Below are 25,818 nucleotides of genomic sequence, written 5' to 3'. Positions count from 1 at the left end.
GAGTCAAGAACATCATATAATTCAAGAAGAGTGTCATCAGAACCAAGGCACCCGAAGAATAAAAACATTCAAAGGAGGAGAGATCAGAACAGAGACTATTCCTTAAGTATTCTTGGCTAAGGGCTCCATAGTTGCTAGACAGAGAAACTGGAAGTTAATTTCAAAGCTTTCATGTAAGTGTTTAATATAATTGGTATCAACTTACTCAAATATATTTATCTTTCCATTTTATGGCTTCTACCAGTCTCAATTTATCAATTTTTTATAGTTGTTACGAAGTCTCTTATGTACTGGAGGTCAGGGGACAGGGATCCTACACTTACTGAAGTACACTGAGGCTAGAAACACCACAATTTTGTTTTAACTTTTATTTTAGGTTCAAGGGTACATGTGCAGATTTGTCATATGGGTAAACTGTGTGTCATGGAACTTTGGTGTACAGATTATTTAGTCACCCAGATAATAAGCATAGTACCCAATAGGTATTTTTTCTGATCCTCTCCTTTCTGCAACCCTCTACCCTAAGTAGGTACTGGTGTCTGCTTTCCCTTCTTTGCGTCCATGTGTTCTTATTGTTTAGCTCTCGCTTATAAGTGAGAACATGAGGTATTTTGGTTTTCTGTTCCTGCGTTAGTTCCCTCAGGATAATGGCCTCCAGCTCCATCCATGTGGTTGCAAAGAACATTATCTCATTCTTTTTCATGGCTATATAGTATTTCATGGTGCACATATACCACATTTTATTTATCAAGTCTACCATTGATGGGTATTCAGATTGATTTCCTGTCTTTGCTATTTGTGAATAGTGCTGCAATGAATATATGCATGCATGTGTCTTTGTGGCAGAACAATTTATATTCCTTTGGATATATACCCAATAATGAGATTGCTAGGTTGAATGGTAATTCTGTTTTGAGTTATCTGAGGAATCACAACACTTATTTCTACAATGGCTGAACTAATTTACACTCCTCCCTCTCTTTTCTCCACAACCTTGCCAGTATCCGTTACTTTTTGACTTTTTAGTAATGGCCATTCTAATTGATGTGAGATGGTATCCCATTGTGGTTTTGATTACCATTTCTCTAGTGATTAATAATAGTGAACATTTCTTCATATGCTTTTTGGCCACATGTATGTCTTTTTTTGAGAAGTGTTCATGGCCATTGCTTATTATTTAATGGTGTTGTTTACTTTTTGCTCGAAAATTTGTTTAAGTTCCATACAGATCCTGGATATTAGACATTTGTCAGATGCATAGTTTGCAAATATTTTCTCCTATTTTGTAGGTTGTCTGTCTACTCTGTTAAGTTTCTTTTGCTGAAACACCACAAGTGACTTACAGCCAAGGTTCTGATACTAAGAGTGGGTGCAATGAGTACTGCAACCACTGGAAGTGGGTTCAGCACCCCTAGAAGATTCCTTAGGAAGGTTTGCTCCTATCTGAGTGGACTTCATGTTACACATTTTTGAGGTATGACTGCTGAATGACCATGACTGGGCCATCTCTTTATCTAGCTGTAAAGACCTAACTCATGACACTGGCAAGAAAATGATCTAAAACTTTGTATGGTATCGGGAGAACCCGCTCCCAATGTTTAACATGGGTTCTTTTCTATTTCCCAAGTGTCTCGACTGGGTTGAGAAATAAAGGGAAAGAGCACGAGAGAGAAATTTAAAGCTGGGTGTCCAGGGGAGACATCACATGTCGGCAGGATCCATGATGTTCCCCGAGCCGTAAAACCAGCAAGGTTTTATTAGTGATTTTCAAAAGGGGAGGGAGTGCACGAATAGGGTGTGGGTCACAGAGATCACATACTTCACAAGGTAATAAAATATCACAAAGCAAATGGAGGCAGGGCGAGATCACAGGACCACCGGATGAGGTGAAATTAAAATTGCTAATGAAGTTTCGGGCACGCATTGTCATTGATAACATCTTATCAGGAAACAGAGTTTGAGAGCAGATAACTTGTCTGACCAAAATTTATTAGGTGGGAATTTCTGTCCACCTGATAAGCCTGGGAGCACTATAGGAGACCGGAGCTTATTTCATCCCTTCGGCTTCGACTAGAAAAGACGGGACGCCTTAAAAAGGGGCCGTCTATAAGCCCACCTTCAGGGTGCATTCTCTTTCTCAGGGATGTTCCTTGCTGAGAAAAAGAATTCAGCGATATTTCTCCAATTTGCTTATGAAAGAGGAGGAATATAGCTCTGTTCTGTCTGGCTCACTGGCAGCCAGTTCAAAGTTACCTCTCTTGTTCCCTGAACATCGCTGTTATCCTGTTCTTTTTTAAGATGCCCAGATTTCACATTGTTCAAACACACATGCTCTACAAACAATTTCTGCAGTTGATACAATCACAGGGTCCTGAGGCGACATTCATCCTCCTCAGCTTACAAAGAAGATGATGGGATTAAGAGATTAAAGACAGGCATAGGAAATCACAAGGATATTCACTGGGGAAGTGATACGTGTCCATGAAATCTTCACAATTTATGTTCAGAGATTACAGTAAAGACAGGTGTAAGAAATTATAAAAGTATTAATTTGGGGAACTGATAAACGTCCATGAAATCTTCACAATTTATGTTCTTCTGCCACGGCTTTAGCCAGTCCCTCCGTTCGGGGTCCCTGACTTCCTGCAACAGTACGGTTTGTTGGTGGAATAAGATTCTTTGAATTCGTAAACACTATAGTATTTCATTTATATTATGGAACATAATTTTAACATCCTGGACTCCTTCCCTTTCTCTTATTCCCCATATGCCATCATTCCAAGTAATCTTGTTATGCTTTAGACATTCTCAAGTTTATTTCATCTTTCCATAAATGGGTTGCAGTCTATTTACTCTGTCTCTTGGACATGTGACATAATCTACCAAGTGTTTCCTTCCCTGAATGGTTCTTAAAGTATGGTCCCAAGACCAGCTGCACCAGTATCACTTGGGAATTTGTGAAAAATGCAAATTCTTGCTTTCCAAGGCCACACACCAGCAGAATTAAAAACTCTGGGAATGAGGCCCAGTAAACAGTTCTTTGAAAAGCTCTCCTGGGAATTTTGATGCATGCTCAAGTCTGCAAACCACTGTTAGAGGATGGCATATTTGTTGATATTATTTGCCTGGCTTCCCCCAGAGTACATAGAGGTGCATTCTATGCATGTGTCCTCAGAACAGCTTGCCACTTCCCAAGCACATTGCACCTTTTCGCACTTCTGTGCTTTGGCACTTTCTGTGCCTGAAAGGCTATTCTACTCTCCCACTGTCTGCTCAAAACCCGGAGACAGCTTAAATCCTTTTGAAATGAGTAAGATATAAATAACTGTATACTTACCCTTCAACACGCAGCTCAAATATCATCATGGCTGCAAAACCTTCTCTGACTCCCAGGCAGATTTAGCTATTCCTTCTGACAGTGCTGTCACTGTAATTAACACTTTGTGGTGCGTTGTTTAGGCCTTCTCACACTGAAAGATGGATTCTTGAGGGCACACCTCCAAAGTATCCTTTAAAATGCTGAGATCACAGTAGATGCCCAACAAGACATTTTTGAGTAAAAGCTTATTTGCTGGCTTAGCAGGCAAGCCCCTCTCTTTCTGTACTTTGTTTTTCACTCCTTTTTTTCAACTGAAGATGAAGTTTCCCCTCTTCTTCCTCTTCAACTGAGAGCACAGGTTTGGGAGAGAAGGTTGTAAAAAGATTAGGTCAGTCACATTAAGCCTAGAGTTCCACAGAGTAGATCTTTCCTCCCTAACTCATATCTTATAAATGAAACAAATAATCTTGATGTAAATCCAGATTCAAGTTCAAATTCTTAAAATTTTCTCCAATCATAGATTTTATTTAAGTCTTGATTAATGAGAAGAGTTAAAAAACCATACATATTTAATAAATCTTGAAAGACATTATTCTGGGTATGTGTGGCTAAAAAGTAATGAATTTATTCTGTGAAAGTAATCAATATAAGTTTCTAATCATATTTTCTATACTAGTAAACAAAGGTTCATTGGTAGTAGAATATTCTGAATTTTGCTTTTTCTTACATTTTTAAACAAAAATTTAAAGTGGATAGTTTATACTAGTTTTTCTTCTTAATATCCTATATGGTGTTAATCAGTGTAGTGGCTAGACTGAGAAGTACTTTGTGTGTATATCAACCTGTATGGTATGATAAGTATAATAACAGTAAGATTTGGCATTTTCATTCACTGTTATAAATGAACAACAGTTTTCTTTTTGGAATTCTGAAATACTATTTCCCATGAAATTGAGACTAATGGAAACTGGAAATACCAAATATTCTGACTCTTCTGAACTGGAAGTCACATCTGCAAAGTTAACCTATAATTTTTCATTTTCTGGCTGGGAGTGGTAATTAGCTAAACAATTACTTAGCTAATATGAGTTGGGGCTTCCCCTTTCTCTACTAATCTTTATATGTTGCCTTCGCCAAGACTCACTTCTTTGGGTCAAATATGTAGTGAGGAGCAGTGTGAGAGGGAGACTGGAGAGATTCCTCAGGGCAGTGCATACTTGGTGAAGCATGGGCAAGTGTGTGCACATGAGGCTAGCAGATCAAGACGGATGAGATTGCAGCATTTCCCACTACAACTGTAACCTTGCATGGGATAGTTGTCCAAGATTGCTTATTTTCACCATTAGCTCAGAGTATCAAGGACACCTTCAGTTTCAAGTGTCTAGTTAACACATCTGAGGAATAGAACTAGGAGCACTATTTAGAAATGGCCACCCCATCTGGGGTCATTGTGCTTTCCCTTGCCATCCTAACCACTCTGATGCATGCACCGCACAGGCTTTGTAATGGAGTTATTGGTCTTTTCTCCACAATTGGATTGTACTCCCTGAAGGCAGGAAATGCCTTTAATTCACCTTTATATTCTCAAAAGAGTCTAGCAAAGTATATACCCTCAATATACTCTTCTTGAAGAAATAAGCTGCATACACCTCATTCAGGAAGAATTAGTTGCTAACAGTGAAGAGCAATTTCATACAGGGTTCAAATGTATTTATTTAAATTACAGATCTTAAGCAAGTCAGAAAAAAAGGCACTTGTCTTCTGTAAAATGCACCAAAAAGGGTCTACAGACTATTTGCCTTGCTAGCTGAAGAGCCTGTTGAAGAACAGCATTGTTCTCCTGAAGCCACCATTTGATGCAATGCACTTATACTTTCACCTCCTTTTGCTGCAGGAGTTATTCACTGAGGGATACCTGGCTTATGTGTTTATGTGCTTCAGAGTTTCATGAAGAATTCAAAGCTTCTGGTTAGCCACTGTGGCTCACACCTGGAAACTCAGCACTTTGGGAGGTCGAGGCAGGTGTATTGCTTGAGCCCAGGAGTTCTAAAGAAGCTTGGGCAACATGGCATAACACCATCTGTATAAAAAATACAAAAATTAGCCAGGCGGGGTGGCATACATCTATAGTCCCAGCCACTCAGGAGGCTGAGGTGGGAGGATCACTTAAGCCAGGAGGTGGAGGCTGCAGTGAGTCATGCACATGCCACTGCATTCCAGCCAGGGTGAGAGAGCAAGACCCTGTCTCAAAAATAAAAAACAAAATAAAATAAATGAGTCAAGCCTTCTGGTGCCCTATTACAAAATAAACCAAATTATAATTTTGAGCCCAGAACTCTAAAATCTCCCTTAATTAAAGATTTTAATGGGAGCCAGAGAAAAGCAAAAACACAGCAGGCCACCAAACCCAGAAGAAAAGGGGACTCCAGTTGTATTTGATAACCACTTGCATGAATAACAATAAATCACAGCAAACTAATTTTAACAGTTAGCTTCAACAACCACATATCAAAACACATTTAACGTTATGGGTGCACTTTAACTGAAGCTAATGTTGCACAGTACATGGAAATTCATAATTATAAAATAGCAAATTTAGAGTTTGGAGAGTGATGTACCATTGAATTCATTTTTTATAGTATCTTCCTATTTTCCATTTAAATGTGATTACTTGATGCTTGATTGGATTTTTCTCTTCTATCTCATTTTCAGTCCTCACAGATACTAACAAAGTACCACATCTAAGTCAGAAGTATAGTGGCAAGTCTATAACAGGCAGCCTGGAAAAATTTGCTTATTGTATAATTGACACCTGAAGAGCTGAGGAGATAGATTGGTTCTCATTTTTGATCAGGAAAAATCACAGAAATGAAGCCCCAGGCTATTAAAAGGGAGAGAAAAACTACCTGCTGCTCCCCAACTACATTAAAATAAATCCTGAAATGACAGAATCTGTTACAATTAGAAATAAGCAGTGGAAAATTTGCATTCATCTCTACATCTTTCCTTTGAATCTCAGAGGAAGCACTGTCTCTCCCCTGCATCTAATTCTTCCCCTAATATCTTAACCACATCCTCTTTCATCTCCTTTACAACCTGGCTTCATAACATTTCCTCTCTTCTCTTACTTAAATGCTCTCTTCTCTCCAGCCTTCTTTACTTCAATCTATAAACACACTGGAATCCTTCAGTTAGAATGTCCCCATCTTCCTCACCCTGTATTACCTTCTAGCTATCACCCTTTTCTTCCTTTGCATCCAAAATCATTAAAAGTGCTATCTAAACTCACTCTTTTGTAGTTACCTTCCATTCACTCTCAAACTGGTGCAATTTGCCTATTCCTGAAAGTACTTTCCCTAAGGCCCTAGTGGCTACCTTTAAAAGAAATATCTAAGAGACACTCATTGGTCCTTCTCTCATCTTGGGTCTTTATCTTAGGTCAGCAGTGTCCAATCTTAGTAGTGCCCAATCTTTTTCTTTTAGAAATAAAATAAAATAGAGAATTAAAGGCTTCTGGAGCCCTATTACAAAATAAATCAAATTTTAATTTTGAGCCCAGGACTCTAAAATACCCTTTAATTAAAGATTTTAATGAGCATCAGAGAACAGCAGGCCACCAAACCCAGAAGAAAAAGGGACTCCAATCACACTTGACAAGCCATCTTAACATTCCATCTTTCCATCTTAACGTCTTAACATTCTCTCTTCCTCGGACTTCTAACAGTTTCTGTAGATCTCCTCATTCTCCCTGAATTTACATTTGAAATCTGCTTCTACCACTTTCTCTGTGTGGCTATGGGTGAGTTGTATGAACTCAAGTGATGGTTGTACTGCGCTTGTCAGCCTCTGACCTGCCCCTGCTGTGTCAGTGAGAGTCTCTGCAGGCAACAAAAGCAACTGTAAATAGAGTCTAATCAAGGAAGTATTAAAAGGGATGACAAAGCATCCGAAAACCATAACTAGAGCTGGGAAAGAGTTGGAAACTTGGTAAATAAGAACTTTGTTCACAAAATTGAACCACTGCCAAAACCATAGTGAAAATCAATTGGGAAGTGATAAATGCCCTGACCACTTCTCACTTGTACTATCCTCCAGTATTCTGCTGGTGCCTCTCACTGGTCAAGCCTAACTGGAAATCCAGAGCCCAGTGGAGTCTGAGTGACACCGTCTCTAGAGGCCAACCTCCTGAGACACACAGCAAGCCAGGGAAGGGTAGACACTGAACCTGGGTAGAGGACACCAGAGAACAACCAGCACTTGAGCACACTGCCCACTGCCCTTTCCTTCACTTAAAAAATATTTAGTGTGACAGGGACTATTCTAGGGAATCAGAGTACAGGGGTTCACAACACAGGAATGATATGTACTTTCATGGTATTTCATTCTGCTTAAGGAAGACAGACAGAAAGGAATAAACAAGGCAATTTCAGGTGATGATAAGTGCTATGAAGAAAATAAGGGATACCAGTAACCCGATGTAGAGAGGGCAGTCCTTTAGATGAGGGTAATCAGGAAAGTCATCTCTGAGGAGATGACAGGAGAGCTTAAAATGAACAAGAAGGAGGAGACCAGGCTTTCTCAGAGTCAAGGGCAGCGTGTTCAAACAAGAAAGATTGGCAAGGGCACAGCACAAATGTCCCGAGGAGGAAACCAGCTTGACTCATCCAAGGGAGACACAGGAGGCCTGGGTGGCTGGAACATGTGAGAAGGAGGGTGGCAGGAGGTGAGGTAGGAATGTCAGGCAGAGGCTAGATCATAAAGGGCTTTGTAGGCCAGGCAGGCAGTTGGGTCTTTCCTGAATGCAATATAAGGGTTTTAGGCTGGTTGTGGTGGGCTGGTAGATGTGGATTAAGACACATCTGATGTCCAACTGTAAAATATAACCTTTCACAATTCTGTGAAAAATAAATTGTAGTGGGATGAGAGTAGAAATATCCCACTACAGCTTGCACTGCCCTCCCAGAGGTCCCATACCCAGGAAAGCTGAATGATGTTTCAGGTAGGAGTGACACTGTTTAGAGAAGGATGAGCACCTGACCCAAGAGCAGCTCATTTTCAGGTTGGCTAGCAGCCCATGAAGCGACTTACAGCTAAGAACTCTGAACTGGCTTACATTCTTCTGAAATACAGACTAGAGGATAAGAAGTGGATTAATCAGCCAGTTGGTACTATGAGAATAGATTAAAGAGGTAGCAAAAAGCAGAGACATAATGAGAAAGAAATAAGAGAGTAGCTTATGCCTGGGCTCCTAATAGCTACTCATATACCCGTATAAACACTTGCTCCTTTTTTTTTTTTTCTTTTTTTGAGACAGAGTCTCGCTCTGTCACCCAGGCTGGAGTGCAGTGGCCAAATCTCGGCTCATTGCAAGCTCTGCCTCCCAGGTTTACCCCATTCTCCTGCCTCAGCCTCCCAAGTAGCTGGGACTACAGGCGCCCGCCACCTCGCCCGGCTAGTTTTTTTTGTATTTTTTAGTAGAGACGGGGTTTCACCGTGTTAGCCAGGATGGTCTCGATCTCCTGACCACGTGATCCGCCTGTCTTGGCCTCCCAAAGTGCTGGGATTACAGGCTTGAGCCACCGTGCCCGGCTGCTCCTTCTTTTAATTAAAGTAGTCTCCTGAGTTTCTCTTTCTTACAAGCAAAAGAGTCTAACAAGCACATTGGTGTTCCCAAGTTTTCCTCCTTAAACCTCTTCTTCTTATGCACATTAGCCAGGATGACAAAGATCGGCGCTGGTAACAAAACTCAAATCTCAGTGGCTTAAAACAACCAAGGTTTACATGTCCTTCATGATGTGACTGGGACTCTGTTCTGAATCATCTTCCCTCCAATACCAAGACTGATAGTGCATATGCTCTCTGGAACACTGATGATTGCCATGGCAAAGAGAAAAAGAGTTCTGGAACGTCTTGCATCAACAATTAAATGTTATGTTCACAATTAATTGGGAGAACATGTCATGTAGTTCAACCCCATCACAGGGAGGCCAGGGCATGCAATCCTGCTATATTCCTGAAAGAGAACAGGAAATATTTGCGTTTCTTCAAGATGGGCCCATTACTTATTTAATCTAAGGAGCAATGAGCCCTCTTTAAATGTTTGTTGAATACACAAATGATTGCCGTTTGTAGGGGGGAAATGAAGGCAGAAAAACCAGACAGGAAATATTTGACACACCTATCACCATGCACTGATTCATAACCATGGTCTTAATTGCTGCCTATACACCCAGGTCAAAATTTCTAGGAGAGATGCCCCATTTAATTCCATATCTATATTTTCAACCACCTACTGGAATAGCACATTTGGATGAGACTTGAGACACCTCAAGTCTCATGTATCAAGAGTGAACCCTATCTTTCCTACAGACTTGTAGTCGCTTTCTTGGTCAATGGCCCCATTATCTATTACTTCAAATAAGAAATCCAGGTGTTATCCTTGACCCCTCCCTCTCTTCTGAAAACAAATCAGTTGCCCAGCTCCTCTTTAAACTTATCCCCATTCAACCAACACCAGGACCATTATCCTACTTCATGGATCCTGACAGCTTCTTGCCTATGCAATTTTGTCTGGTTTTCCTGCCTTCACTTTCCCCCTACAAACGGCAATCATTTGTGTATTCAATAAACATTTAAAGAGGGCTCAGTGCTCCTTAGATTTAATAAGTAAAGGGCCCATCAGAAGAAACTCAAAGCCTAAAGAGAGAGACAGTGATGTAAACAAAAAATTACAATACAATGGGACAAACGTGATAATGGCCATATGGAAAGTAGCCTGGGAAAGGAAAGGAAAGACCAAATTGAGGGTGATGGTGATGGTGATGGGAAGGTAGTGTAGGACTGACATGGTTTGGATTTGTGTCCCTGCCCAAATCTCATGTCAAACTGTATGTAATCCCCATTGTTGGAGGAGAGGCCTGATGGGAGGTGATTGGATCATGGAGGTGGAGTTCCCATGAATGGTTTAGCACCACCCCTCCTTGATACTGTTTTACCAAAGTAAAACTTTAGGTAAATGCTGTGGGAGCAGTAAGAGCTGCTCCTCCGTGTGAGTCACAAGGCTTGGAAAAAGGAGTTGAAGGATGCAGCACTTGCCTGGCATCTAGTAGGGACTCTGACTCAGTCCAACCAGGGTGGATAGAAAGGAATGGCATGGAGGAGCAAGAAGGAGCCTGATCAGCAAGGACCTAAGGTGTCCTGAGCCATTATTTGGCAGGCAACTGGGTGGAAGGTCATCCACTGAGATATCAAACCCAGAAGGAAGAGTCGGTCTATGGGGGATCACACTTTTAATGAGGGATACAATCACATGGTTAACATTTACTGAAGACTAATTTCAGGCATAGTGCTAATCACCTTACTTTACTATTTTGTTTAATCCTCACAACACTCTTACGAAGCAAATTGTACCATTATCTTCATTTTGCAATTTAAAAAGAAACAATGAGATTCAGGGACTGACGGTTTGACCAGTTACTAAACGTGATTTGCACCAGAGCCCAGGTTGATCATCTATCTACCAAGCTCTGCTGAGTTTGAGCTGCCTGCAGGAATTCCGTCTGGATGTGTCCACAGGCCGGACCACAAGCTGGGAAGTGTGGGCAGAGACATTGACTTAGGGGTCACTGCTTATGGGGGGCACGGCAGGATCAAAGCTGTGGGCCTGGATGAGATGGCTCAGGGAACTCTAAAAAGGAAGAAGGCAAGAGGACCTGGGGAACACTAACTTTAAACAGGCAAAAAGAGGAAAAGAAACCAGCGAATGAGTTTGAGAAGCTGCCCTCTGAGAAAGCGAACCCTTAAGAAATGTCCTTCAGTGAATCTTTCAAAAGCCCCTAGACCAATGCCTGGCACTCGATAAAGGACCTCTGGAGTCAAAAGGGGCGTTCTGTCAAGGGGGTGGGGGGACTTTATACCTAATTTTTCCAGCTCCTAAAGGACCAAGCCATATGAAACCCACAGGGTGACCTCGCTACCTGGGAGGTAAGTCTGAGACAGGGAGAATAGGGCCAAGGACAATAGCCAAACCCTCCTCAGAACAGGACAAGAACGCTTTCCCCAATTCGACAGGGTAGCGGCGGATGTGAGCGCCACTCACAGCTGCCCGCTCCGATAAGAGGTTACTGCGGAAACGACCAGGAGGGAACGGGCGAGGATCCAAGCGGACTGGGGTCGCCTCTGTCCGAGAAGGGGAGCGCGCGCCCTGACACGCAGGCATGCGCGCGCCTGTGGGAAGTCGGGGAGCGCGCCCCTGCCAGTCGCCCCGCCCTCCCCAGAGCTCCTGCCCTCCCAGCAGTTGCTCTCAGCAGCCCTGGGCCTCCGCTGGCCCACGCAGACGCCCCGCGACCCCTGCAGCCTGGCGGGCAGGCGTCACGGGGGCGGGGCCAGAACACAGCCCGCTCCGCCCCGAGCGCCCGCGGCCCCGCCCCTCTGGCCGACAAGGGGCGGGCACCGCCGGAGTGGGCTCCGTGGGCGCTGGGGCGGGAGTTTCCTCACTCCGCCCGGCCGTCGCTCCTCCGCTGATTCGGCGCCCTTGTCCGGGCTGTCTCCCACCCCCTGAGCGGACGCAGGGAGTCGAGGCCGGGCGAACCGGGCGCCATGAAGGGCAGCTGCCTAACAGGCGCCGCGGCGGAGGGGCTAGTCGGCTGAGGGCCCGCGCCGGGCTGTGGCATGCGGAGCCCGGGCGGGATCCTGCTCCAGGCGCTGCCCCGGCTGCTGCAGCACGCGGCCCTCCCGGGCCTTGCAGAGCTGCCTGCCCGCTGGGCCCTGCCGCGGGGTGCGGGCGGGGACGGCCTGGCGGACCGCCTTCCCCGAGGGGGCGGGGCGAGCGCGGCGGCGGCAGCGGCGGCGGCCTCGGGCGCCCTGCTCGGCGCCTATCTGGAGCGCCACGGTCCGCCAGCGGCTTCGGAGCTGCCGGAGCCGGGCGGGGCCTTGGCGGGCTGCCCCGGGAGCGGCGGCGGCGGCGTGGTGGTCGGCGTGGCCGAGGTGAGAAACTGGCGCTGCTGCTGCCTCAGCAGCACCTGTTGGTGCCGGAGCCTCGTGCTGGTCTGCGTGCTGGCCGCCCTGTGCTTCGCTTCCCTGGCCCTGGTCCGCCGCTACCTTCAGCACCTCCTGCTGTGGGTGGAGAGCCTTGACTCGCTGCTAGGGGTCCTGCTTTTCGTCGTGGGCTTCATCGTGGTCTCCTTCCCCTGCGGCTGGGGCTACATCGTGCTCAACGTGGCCGCTGGCTACCTGTACGGCTTCGTGCTGGGCATGGGTCTGATGGTGGTGGGCGTCCTCATCGGCACCTTCATCGCCCATGTGGTCTGCAAGCGGTTGCTCACTGCCTGGGTGGCCGCCAGGATCCAGAGCAGCGACAAGCTGAGCGCCGTTATTCGCGTCGTGGAGGGAGGAAGCGGCCTGAAAGTGGTGGCGCTGGCCAGACTGACCCCCATACCTTTTGGGCTTCAGAATGCAGTGTTTTCGGTAAGTAGGGTCCCGCTGGCCTATCCCTCTCCAAGTCTGTTTTTGAGCGGTCTTGTGGCGGCCCTAGGAGGGCGCTCTATCAGATAAACACCAGCAGAGAAGTGACATTGAGGGCAGGAGTTACAATTACTTTCCATCGCACCCTGGGAAATCTGTCATACACATAAAACATACTAACGCGGAGTCTCGAAAGACAGTTTGTTAGATAAAAAACTAATGTTCCTTTTCGGGATGGGAACGTAATTAAAAATGAAAAGCCCTCTTAACAGTGGGCATGCAGGGACATGAATGGAAATGCACATCTTTAATACTTGTCATCTTTTGTAGCAGCTTTGGCAACATTTAGGGAGGAAAGCTTCACGTTTTTAGCTTTCTCTCTTGCTTGCATAAATACATCCAGGGTTTGATTCAAGTTTTTAGCAACATGGACCGAAGGAAGTGTTTCAGTAAACAGTGGAGGAGCTAGTTGCAGACTCCGATTTTTGGAGTTTCCTATATTTGTAATGGGCTTTTTCTTCTTCAAGTAATTGTGCTTTAATGCGATGTAAAGGAGAAAATGCTACTGTTTATCTTTCTTTGGAGGAACTTCATTTCGAAATCGCAGGGCGGTGAATAAAACAGAACAGATAACCTTTTGCTCAATTAGCGTTTATTTTTCTTCAATATATGCACCATTATAGACTTTTCTGTGCTTGTATTCATATGTTTTGCTTGCCCAGGTTTTTATAGCTAGTGTGCATCTCCATGCAACTGATTTAGGATAGAAACACTGCTAGTGAAGAGATCATTTTACTGGAAGAAAGGAATCTGGTCTACAAACTTTGTGACTTTGGATCAAATTACTGACCCTTTCTGGCTTCACTTTTCTCTTTTATAAAGTGAAGGACTTAAAAAAGTAGATTACCGTGTTCCCCAAATTCAATTATTCTAAACTACCAAGCGTTTATGTAGATTCCCAGGAACTCAACCCTTCAGCTAGACTTAAAGAAAACTGTACTGAAGTAAAAAGATAATTGCACTCAAAACCATAGGAATTGATGTATTTTAAGTGATTCTGATGCATTGTTTCAAAAAGTAAATCATTGTTAGTCTCTGGAAACTTTCTCATTTTGTTTTGAATTAGGAATAATTCTAACCAATCTACCTCTTTGTGATGAAATTAAAATCTTTCCCTTTTTTCTTTTCTTTTTTTTTTTTTTTTTTTGAGACGGAGTCTCGCTCTGTCACCCAGGCTGGAGTACAGTGGCCTGATCTCAGCTCACTGCAAGCTCCGCCTCCCGGGTTTACGCCATTCTCCTGCCTCAGCCTCCCGAGTAGCTGGGACTACAGGCGCCCGCCACCACGCCCAGCTAATTTTTTGTATTTTTAGTAGAGACGGGGTTTCACCGTGTTAGCCGGGATGGTCTTGATCTCCTGACCTCGTGATCCGCCCGTCTCGGCCTCCCAAAGTGCTGGGATTACAGGCTTGAGCCACCGCGCCCGGCCTTGTTTGTTGTTTTTTTAAAAGCTTTTCTTTTCTTTTAAATGCCTTTTGCAAACCTCTTGATTCCAAGCAACAGCAGCAATGACTATAATGGTAGTTGGTAGAGGCAGTGGAAACAGATAAGCGGTTTTCTGTAGAGATGAAGTTTAGTGTTAGCAGTAGTTTGGTATAGTCTTAAATTTCTTTTTCATACCCTCCTGTAGTATGAAATATAAACTTGAACTTTGATCCAGTCTTGGGTAATAATAAATAAACTATCCCAGAACTTTGAAAGAAGGTTAGGCTAAGGAACCTGAATAGATTGATTGTTAGTTTGTGTTTCAGTATAGCATGTATCCTTGGGCCTTTTCTTGTCCACCTACTGCATGCCAACTACTATCCTAGGCTCTTTCCACATATTTCTGATCCTTAAACCAGCCCTGCAGAAGTTGATTATGCACATATTATAGACTAGTGTCTACTAGTTAGGAGCACAGGGCTGGTGCTGTGGATTCCTGCTGTCTGCTTAGAGTCTAGTGACTTTGGGCAAGTTGTTTATTCTCTCTGTGCTTCAATTTCTTATTTGTAAAATAAGGAAAGTAATGATACCTACTTCCATAGGATTATTGAGAAGATTACGTGAGATGAATACATGCAACAGAGCCTGGCTTAACAAACACGTGTTAGCTTTTGTCGTTTCTCTTGTTATGACCCAAGGTCACCAAGGTACTAAACTAATGGTGGAGTCAGACTTTGAACCATGGTCTGATGGTAGGGTCTCAACCCACCACCTCTTCATTTCTTCAATATATATTTAATGCCGGGTATAGTCATGGGTAAATAGTAAGGGCTCATTATGTATTTACTGATTGACAATAAGGTAGGCTTTTCTTTTGATTATGTCTGTTACATATTAAGTATGTGACTAAGAAGTTGTATTTTGTACTTGGTAATAATTTAAGGTAATCATGTAGTTGAAACTGAGCTTGACAAGGGACAACTCTGAATTTAGCATTGTGTGATCCATAAAAAAGAAGGGGAAAAAAAAGAAAAATGGCCTCTTGCAATAGGTATTATTGTCACCATTTCACTGAGAAAGAAACAGAAGCTCAACCATGCAGGAACTTCTTCAGTCACCCACCTACCAAGTGGGTGAGCTAGGGTTTGAACTCAGGATCAGCTGATATGGTGCATCTTACTGTAAAGTTTTTACTCATAGCCATAGCAGGGTGGGCTGTGAAGCCACTGGATATGGTCTGTTATGTCCTGTTTATACCTATTGTCCTGAACTGCCTGCTTACAGAAGTAGTCCTTTCAACTAGAACAGTTTACTGAATTCACCCAGGATATGTGAAAGAAAAGAAAGCTTAGTTAAGGCTGATGTTAGTTTTAGTCTGACTTTCCTTTCTGCCTTCTAGAACTCCATTCTGCCTCCTCATATACCCTCTCTACCTCATACCCCTCCTGCTGACCATAGCTGCCCCCTTTCTAGGCATATTTCTTGTGTTTGCTACATCCCTCCTTATCTTTGAAATCATTCTTTTTTTAAAAAAAAAAAAAAAACAAATTCCAGTTAAAACTCTTTTTTTTTTTTTTTTTTTTTTTTTTTTTTTGGTGCCCATAATAAGAGAAATTCATCTGGGCTTACCTCAAAGAAGTTAGGTGTAGTGGTCATGAGAGGCCCAGGCTTTGGAAATAGATGATCCTGAATTAGTCCGTGCCATCTGGCCTTCTCCATTTCCTCATCTGTAAAATGAAGTAGAGTTATGAGGCTTAAAAAAGCTGATACTGTGAAGGCATTAAGTATTTTGTCTGGCTCATAGTCACTTCCCAGTAATTGTTAAGTGTTATTATTATTTGTAGTGGTGGAGGTAGTTGTATTCACATTTTAGAAGCAGGAGCTGATTGTAAAGGATAATATATGGAAGAAGGAAAGGCGCTTTCCCTTGCTTATCTCCTCTGAACCATTTTTTTCCCCTTCTCCCATGCATACTAGAAACTTGAAATCAGATTGGTTCCAACATTTACAGTGTCATCTTGAAGTAGTTATAGTTACTCTTTTGAGCCATACTTTCTGTTGTGAGATGTGTTTAATAATACATGCTGCAGAGCTGTGATAAAATATATAGTTTGCTCATTATTTGCTATTTCTTTCTCACCATCCTCTGCATTCCAAAATGAGGATACTGAAACTGAGCTACTTTTAAAAAAAATTTAACAAATACCTATATTGTACTTAACTAATTGTCAGGCACTGTTTAATCATGCACTTATAACTTATTTACTGTTCATTTCAGCCATGATCCTCACCATATAGCTGAGGCAGTTGAGGCACAGTGGTGAAATAACTTGCCCAAGATTACACAGTTAGTAAATGTTTACAGTCATTAACTTACTCAGGGTACTAGTGTTGGTCCAAGAAGAGCTGGATTTCCCAGACACATCCTGATTCCAGTTGTAGAATACTTGTCCTAGCACACCTTGAATATCGGACATTATGGAGGACTGGGGAAGGTTCTATACAGTTGACTTAGGTATCATCCCAGATGTTAGAGCAGGGGTCAGAAAACCACAGCCCAATTTTGTATGGCATACAAGCTAAGAATGATTCTTCCATTTTTAAATAGTTGGAAAAAATACCACAAGAATATTTCATGTACATGAGAATTATATGAAATTCAAATTTCAGCATCTGTAAATGGTGTTATTGGAATACAGCTGTGCTCACTTATGTGTGTGCTATGTGTGTATCCTTTTAATCCAAAATGGCAAATTGACTAGTTACTACAGACCCTACTGCCTACAGAGCCTGAACTGTGTACTATCTGGTGCTTCATGGAAAAAGTTTGCCAACTTATTCTGCCTTAGAGTCACAGCAACAAAACAGCTACCAAGCCTGAGCCCCTGCAACTGTAGGAAGAGGCCCTTAATTTCTCACATATATCTTATATTTTTATTTAACAGAAAAAATTTTTAAACAAAAGCAATCAATGGGTATTGTGTGTAAAATGCAAATAAAATAGAAATTAGTAAATTTAAAAGTGCAAGACCTTACCCATCACTGTGGCTCACTTCTTAGTGAACTGCTTTATAGAATTGTTTGTTACCAAACCACCAATTACTTGGTTATTTATGTGAGCCCACCATAGGTTTGAAGCAACAAATAGATTCTTTGTTTTGGAGGGAGCCAGGGAGCTGTGAAACTGGTACTGACTGAAATAATAATAGTGAAGGATGTCATTATAACTTTAAGCAGATATAACTGTTTTTCAAGTTTTCCTAGAGTTTGCATTGAGTTATCAAGAAGATAAATTACTTTTAGTAATTTAGTTTATATTTGAACTGAAATTTATTACAACTAAAGAAAAGTTTTTGGCAAATGACTCTAAGACCACAAATACAGTATAGTATCTTGGCTTATGCTGTGGGGTCTTCTGGTTCTGTCTTAGCTCCTTTGTAGCCCTGGTGAAGTCATTTAATGATTCTAGCCTCCAGTTTTCCTTATTTGCAAAATGAGAGGGTATAGATTAGGTCAGAGTTTGCTTTTAAAAAGACAAGTGTTCTGAGCAACAATGTAACATTACGTTTTATTTTTTAACAGTTTAGTGATAGTGTGTGTTATAAAAATAAACATTTTCTCATTTTCTTAAGTTCTTATTCTGTAATGTTTTCTTATTTTCTTAAATTCTTATTCTGTGCTGTAGATATAGCCATAGATTCAGATAAAGATATGATAGTCGTAATACTTGTCACTGTATCAGTGTATGTAATGATGATTTCTTCTTACTAGTAAAGTGTAATGATTTGCTGCCAGTGGTACAGTTCAGGCAAAATAGAAAGGCAGATGCAGTCTGTGTTTTGAAAGAGTTGGAGGCTGGCCCTTAAGGGTCAGATAGGATGACCAAGTTGTGTAATGTCATCTCAGTACACATCCTGAGACCTCACAATACCACTGAATGCAGCTGACCTTTATTTCCTTGAAACTGTTTTCCCCTCTTTGTGTGTCTTTAGTTATCTCATCAGCTTCTGCGTTTTTTTGTGTCATATGTAGGCTTATAATTCACTAATCTATATCTCTAGCCTGTTATATTAATGTATATACAGTATGTTTTATTAACCCTTTCTAGATTTAAAAAAATTTGTTTAAAAGCAGAGAGGTTATTAAAACGTATTTTAACAATATTTGTTTTTTCTGTCTATATGTATTCATTGTAAAAACTTTGAAAAGTATAGCAAGTACAAAGAAAAAAGTCCTTAGCATTTTAGTGTTTATTTTTCTCTTTTGCATTTTATTGATATGTATTTTTAATATAATATTGAGTTAATGATTTTTGTGACCTTCTTTTACTTGATGTAATGAACATCTTGTCATTACATGTATTGCAACATGACTTTTAATGATTGCATAGTCAGCTGTAGTTTTCTATCTTTGTATCTTTTTTATTCCTGCTTAGAACTGGGCCTTAGATATATATAGAAGGCATATGATACATTTTTTTAGTACAAACAATAAAGCTATAGTATGTCAGATTGTATGAAGAAAATCTTTTCAACTTGTGTTCCAGAAATTATGTACAATAAGAGACGCATTTTTCCCCCCTTGGGGGAAGATTCAAGACCTCTGTGTGTATGGGGGTGGGAGGGTGGAAGGGTGGTTAAACCAAATTGTCAGATAAATTGGTGACCCCTCCCTAAGATATTTGGGAGCCATTAAAAGCAGTTCCTAATTTAGGGACAGTGAACTCTTGAAGAAGCTTGCATAGATGAAGATGCTTCTGTGTCGTAGACAGACATTGACCTAACCATTTCTGTCAGTAGAAATCTCTTTACTCTGAAGCCCTCTCTAGCTGTTAGGGTAGGGTCTCAGCACTGCTATGGCCTTGTTTTTTTTTTTTTTTCTCCAGTAGCAAGACTTTTTTCAGTACTCTCAGGGTTGCTTGAGAGACCCTAACAAGAGGGTCTTAGCCTTGACATTAGGTTCACCTTGGAGGTTTCTGGAAATATTTTTAGTATTCATTCAGTAAATAATTGGTAGGTGCCTAGCATGTGCCTGCTGCTGTTTTAAATGCTGGAGGTGTAGCCGTGAATAAAATAAAGTCTCTCCCTTGAGGTGGTAGCATTCCAGTGGAGAAATAGCATTCTAGGTAAATCATGGTGTAAGTTTTGCTGAAAATAAGTTAATTTTCATTTATAACATTTTTTCTGTGTGCTTGGCAGAGTGTTCTTAATTTCTGAAAATCCAATTAAAAATGGACTTTGCATTCCAACTTGTTTATAAACTGGCAACTACTCTAGGTTTCCATGTTTATAAATAAAACATTGTTGGTGTTGATACATCCAACCTCCAATAAACATATATTTAGCACCTAATATATAGTAGGCATTTGTTAAGATCTAGGGACACAATGAGGACCAAGACAGGCAGATCCCTTTCCTCACAGAATTTATAGTTTGGGAAAGGACTGAGGGGCAAACAAATGGCAAAACCTTCAATTGTTCTCCAGTGCAAAGGGGACAGGGAAGTATAGTTTCTGTCAGAGCACTTGAAAGCACTTAAAAGGCTTGTGGCATCTGGGAAGGTTTCCTAGAGTAATTGATGACTGAGTAGTGAAAGACAGTGTAGGACTTTTTGGAGTAAATGGAGTGGAAAGAAGGATGTGCTTGTTGTACTCCCCAGAAGGAACAATGTAGAAAGGCCCAGAGGGAAAGGGGAGCAAGTAGTGTTCTAGGAACTGAGACAATTTTGATGTGACTGGGACATAGTGTGACAGGATGTGTGAAATGCTCAGAGGCCAGATCATGAAGCACTTTGTGCTGTGAAGAACCTCATGGCAGTAGGAGGGAGTTTAAGCAGGATTATTCTCCCTTTTTAAAAAGATTTCTGCAGGAGTTAGCATAGGTAGTGAGTGGGGTAGTCTGTGTGTCAGGGCCGGAGAGGAGACTAAATTAGGAATAGGCCCAGACGGTGGATAGATTTCCCCAGAGAAGGTGCGGTTGACAAGAGGTAGTAGATATTGGATGTGGGAAATGAGGAATTAGCTGTGTGCCTGACTGACGAGGTTTCCAGCTATGGCCGCTGAGTTTGGGAACACAGAAAAGATGAAGAGGTATTTTGAGGAGCAAAGGAAAGAGAATATGCAGTTGACGTTTTTCTTTAAACTGATTTTTAAACTTTTGATTTTCTGAGAGTGAAAAATAGTTGCCATTTATGAATGCAGTGGCGCGATCTCGGCTCACTGCAAGCTCCGCCTCCCGCGTTCACGCCATTCTCCTGCCTCAGCCTCCCGAGTAGCTGGGACTACAGGCGACCGCCACCACGCCTGGCTAATTTTTTTTTATTTTTTAGTAGAGACGGGGTTTCACTCTGTTAGCCAGGATGGTCTCGATTTCCTGACCTCGTGATCCACCCGCCTCGGCCTTCCAAAGTGCTTGGATTACAGGCGGAGCCACTCACTGTGCCCAGCCATCTCTTCCCCAATTTTTCTGAAATATTAGTAGGAAGTATTTTGGGGATATATACAGTAAAATACTTTATCAGTAAATATTAATTAGATGAAAAGACCAAACTGGTCATTTTAATTTCTCTTGACCAATCCTTTCTTAACAGTCTTAGGGATTCATGATTTTTTTCTATAGTGATTCATGATTTTTTCCTATATAATGTAATTTAATATATTTTAATTGGAATTTATAATATTTTAACAGTAATTTTGTTAATAAGCAGCATCCCAAATACCAAGCAACAGGTCTGTACAGGAAGGTATAATTTGCCAAAATGAATGCTAGATTCACAGAGCTGCACATAAAATTTGAGGTCTTCTGAATACAGGTCACCTTTATATTCTTTATTACATCCATGCCAGGATAGTCTATGTAAAAACAAAGTTTCTTGGTGGGTTAAATTAAAGTGGTAAAACCATTGTGTAAACAGCTATAATCTTAGAAAGCAGAAGAGCTGGGTCAGGTTTCCTGAGAGCTGTGCTTGGTGCTTTGCCTAAGAGGACCGACCACAGCCCCAGCTTCAGTGAATGTCCTAGTGATAGATCTAAAGACGGAGGTTCTCTGTTGTCAGCTCCAAAAATGCCATGTTCAGAGGTGAATCAGCTCTTGCTCTTCAGAATTACAGTTTTTTTTTTTCCTCTCATTTATTTTTCCCCTCCCAGATGGAATACTTCTTTGTTTTCAGGATCTATTTGGTATAGTGGTGAAATGATGTTCTACATGTTAACCCCATGTTAAGTGAATCACATCTTCAAGTACATCATGTACCTCTGGGAATAAAGGATATATACTTTTATAGTGCTTCTAGAGTTTTTAAAACATGAGAGGATAGCAGTCAGGTGGTGTTTGCCATCCCTTAAACTCTCGCTGTGGTATCTCATCACAGAAACTAACTAGCAAGATAGCATTGATATCCTAGGTAGAGAAATCTAGGGGTTCTTTGATTTGGAATACAAATCCTGAGCTAAAATGCTGGGGTACTTGCAGGCAAGAATTCCAATGGTATTGATCTAGGCTCAATGTTTAATGTCTTTCTACAAAGTAAAATAAGGAGACAAAATTTTAGAACTTTGATGCTTGAAGACTGCGGAGAGAAGGCTGGATGCATCTCCTTTTGAAAACAAGTATTCCAAATATGTTTGTCAAAGACTGAGCTAGATGGAAATTCTGAGTAAAATTTTTGCTTATAGGAAATGCTGTATTAAAAATAGGCCGGGCGCAGTGGCTCACGCCTGTAATCCCAGCACTTTGGGAGGCTGAGGTGGGCGGATCACAAGGGCAGGAGTTCAAGACCAGCCTGACCAACATGGTGAAACCCTGTCTCTACTAAAAATACAAAAATTAGCCAGGTGTGGTGGTGCACGCTTGTAATCCAGCTACTCAGGAGGCTGAGGCAGGAGAATTGCTTGAACCTGGGAGGCAGAGGTTGCAGTGAGAACAAGATCGTGCCATTGCACTCCAGCCTGGGCAACAGAGCGAGACTCTGTCTCAAAATAAATTAATAAAATAAAATATTTTGGAAGAAGCTGTTCATCTTTAATAAAGTTCTTAGTAGTTTAAAACCTGTGTACATGTATGTTACTGTGTTGCTCCATTGGTTAAAGCATTGAACACTCCAGCAAAAAATATTTACGATTATTAACTAAAATTATATGTATGTATAATAACACTTTTTCCCAAGAGTAAGGTTTGGTCATGAAAGATTTGATAAACTTCAATTTATGCAGTTTATGCATGGGTGATGGTCTTGTTGAGTTGAGTGATAGAGTTGTTTCAGATTTATGAAATCTGTTCTTAAATTACCCATTTGAATATTATTGATGTCATCTGTGAATGTCAATTATGTGTTCTATTTAGAGAAACTTCATTACATTTAAAGGTAAAGGTTGTGGCCAGAAGTGTTGCATTCTGAAATTTCTGAACTGAAATATTTATTTTAAAGATAACTTCCATAATATGGAATGTTTTGTTATTAACTGCAATGTAATTTTTATAACATTCATTTTTGTCATATGTTCTTACTTTCTATATCTGACATGTTTATTCTAAAGAAAGTTCTCTGCTCCTATAAGTGCTCTAAATTGAAGAAGGAACCTTGCTCAGCTTAGCTCCATTCACATCATTCTTTGACTAGACTCCCTGGTACCTTTCCTCTGAGTATAGGCTCCTTCCTCTTTTATCTAAGGCCCCAACATGTATCACCCCATCTAGTTTTCCTGTCTTTATTTTACACTATTTCTTTGTGTGTGCCCTATAGACAATCCTAGCTGTGCTGCCAACTTTATGAGTACATTCTGTACTTTCCCTGCCATTGCACTGTAGCGTGGGCGACAGAGCGAGATTCTGTCTCAAAAAAATAAAAAAAATAAAATAAAATAAAAAATAAATAAATAAAATAATTTGGAAGCAGCTGTTCATCTTTTGTTCGTTCTCTTCTTGGAACACCTGCCTTCCTCATCCTATCTATCTTTGCTTGCCGAACTCATACTAGGCTTTCAGTGTCTGCCTTGAATCCCTCTTTTCCCAAAAAGTTACCCTTTGGCCTCCACTTCTACAATTAATTTTCATCCTTTATTCTTTAATGCTCAGCATGTAGTCCTTCTCAGTGCTCCCCATTCTGCCTATTTCTCAGGTAGTTTATGTTTACTTGTCAGTGTGTAAATCCATCAGTGGTAGGCACTGTGTCTTTTTATCTCTTCCAAGCACCTCTTGGAGCATCTTGCATTAGTAGTTATTGAGTCAGTGATCGATAAGGTGGATTGTTAACAACCAGTCACTGTAATATTCTTTCCAAATCAGCAGTAATACATCTCCAGTTCATTATCTATTAATAGAGTTGAATGTAGTTTTATTGAAAATATGAAATGATTTTTAGATTAGGTTGTATTAATAGTTGTAGAGTCACCTATAGCTGTTTAAAATATCAGATTTTAAAATTAGTAAAAAGGTTTAATAAAGTGGCCAGTAGCTTTCTTATATACCAGTAATACTCAGATGGGGGTGTGGAAAAGTTACTTTGAAAATCGATAGTAGTGGTAACAATAATAACATGAAATGCTTAGAAATAAACTAATAAGAAATGCATGGGATACGTGAATAAAGTGACCAAACTTTAGTAAGAGGTATAAAAGAAGATTTTGAGTAATTATAGAAAAATTTCTGGATAAGAATACCTAATATGGTAGAGATTTCAGGTCTATCCAGATTAATTTGCAGATTTGCCTTAATCCCAGTATAAAATTTACTCTTTTTTTTTGAGTGATAGAATGATCTGCAAGAATAAATGTGGCTGAGAACAGTTACGGCCATTTTTAAAAGAAACATAATGAAGAAGTTTGAATAGAATGGGAAATTCCTTGCCAGGTATTAACTGGTAGTCTTTATTACAATTTAGTTTCAGTACAAGATTTGAGACACCAATGTTTTAGTTCTATACAAGATTTTAAATATAAATGGACAGTTTTAGAGCTTCAAATAAGCCCTTTTTATATGAAATAACTTTTATTTCTACTAAAGTAAACATAATAAGTCAATGGAGAAGTTATTGATTATTTAGTATCTAATGCTGGGAAAATTGGCTATTGGGAAAGGGGAGGGATCAGGCTATATCCTCACCTCGAATTTGAGTAAATTCCGGAAGGAATAAGTGGTGAATGCTAAAAAGAAAAACATAATCAGAAGAAATATATAGGTAGAAATCAACAATAGACTCTTAAAACACTTTCCAAAGCTAAATGCATTGGAAAAATAAGAGGACAAAATAGATAATATTTTATTATGTAAAAATTTAAAAACATTTGTATGTCAAAACATAAAATTAAGAGATAAAGGACACTTTAGCAAAAACTGTATGCCACATATAATAGACAACAGGTTGCCCTCACTATATAAATAGTTCTTACAAATAAGAAAAACACTTAATATCCCAATAAAAAAGAGCAAATGTGAACAAATAAACCCATAAGGAAATGTGAATAAAAAATGTATATAGAAAATGTGCCAATATAAGTTAAAATAGTACAGATTAAATAATGATGAAACATCGTTTTTACTCCTATCGAAATAAAGATTAAAATTTAATATTTACAGTTGGTAACAGTATGACAATGGATGCGTTCATGTATCACATACTGACAGGTGTGTTGAATCATTGTGAACATTTTGGAAAATGAAGTTTTTTACTATTTGAACCAATAATTCTAGTGATCTATCCTACCAGAGTTAAGATACATATGTCATGTATTGCTGTATATCAGATCAAAACTTAGTAGCTTAAAACAATCATTTATTGTCTCACAATTTCTCTGGGTCAGGGATTCCTCTGCAACTAGCTGGGTGCGTCTGACTCAGGATCCCTCACAATGCTGCAGTCAAGGTTTTGGCCAGGGCTGCAGTCATCTTAAGGCTTGACTGGGGCAGGATTCACTTCTGGGCTATTGACTGGCTATTTTTCCAGGCTACTTTTGCTAGCTATTGACTGAACACATCAGTTCCTTGCCACGTGCGTCTCTCCATGGGAACTACTTAGAGCATGGCAGCTTACTTGCTTGAGGAAAAAGTGGAAGTCCTATTCTTTTTGTAACCTAATTTTGGAAGTGACATCTCCTCACTTCTGCTCTTGCCTGTTTGCTAGAAGTAAGCACGAGGTCCAGCCCACACTCTAGGGGAAGGGATCACACAAGGACATGAATACCAGGAGATCAGGTCATTAGGAATATTTTAGATGTTGCCTAACACAGAGGTTAATATCCAAAAGACGTTATCATAATTTTAGAATTTTTTAATAGCCAAAAATAAATAATTCCATATATACAAAAAATGAAGCAATGTAAATATTCTACAGTAGGAGCGGTTAAATCGTGCTACATTCAGACAATGGTAGTATAATTGCATAATAATGATAATTTTCACCTTTTTTGAGTGCCAGTCATATGCCAGGTATTTCCTAGATACTTTAGAAATATTTCTGATCCTAACAGCCATCTAAGCTGGTGATGAATTTCATTTTACAAATGAAAAAACTGATAGTTAGCACTTTGGGAAACTGAGGTGGGCGAATTGCCTGAGCTCA

The 25,818-nt window shown here is 40.7% G+C and overlaps 1 protein-coding gene across 4 annotated transcripts in view; it reads left to right on the top strand.

The window, feature by feature from the left end:
• Positions 1 to 11,787: 11,787 nt before the first annotated feature.
• TMEM64 (transmembrane protein 64) overlaps positions 11,788 to 25,818 on the top strand; it is a 124,393-nt gene continuing 110,362 nt past the window's right edge. For all 4 annotated transcript variants that reach the window (XR_012416500.1, XR_012416501.1, XM_045398483.2 and 1 more), the window contains exon 1: positions 11,788 to 12,784. Coding sequence is in view for 2 of the 4 variants with exons in the window: in XM_045398483.2 (XP_045254418.1) it covers positions 11,990 to 12,784 (795 nt within the window). In the remaining 2 variants the exon portion in view is untranslated. The remainder of the gene's footprint in view (positions 12,785 to 25,818) is intronic.

This window comes from Macaca fascicularis, chromosome 8 (assembly GCF_037993035.2).
Source record: "Macaca fascicularis isolate 582-1 chromosome 8, T2T-MFA8v1.1".
Classification (NCBI taxonomy): Eukaryota; Metazoa; Chordata; class Mammalia; order Primates; family Cercopithecidae; genus Macaca; species Macaca fascicularis.
This window is presented reverse-complemented; position numbering and strand designations above follow the sequence as displayed.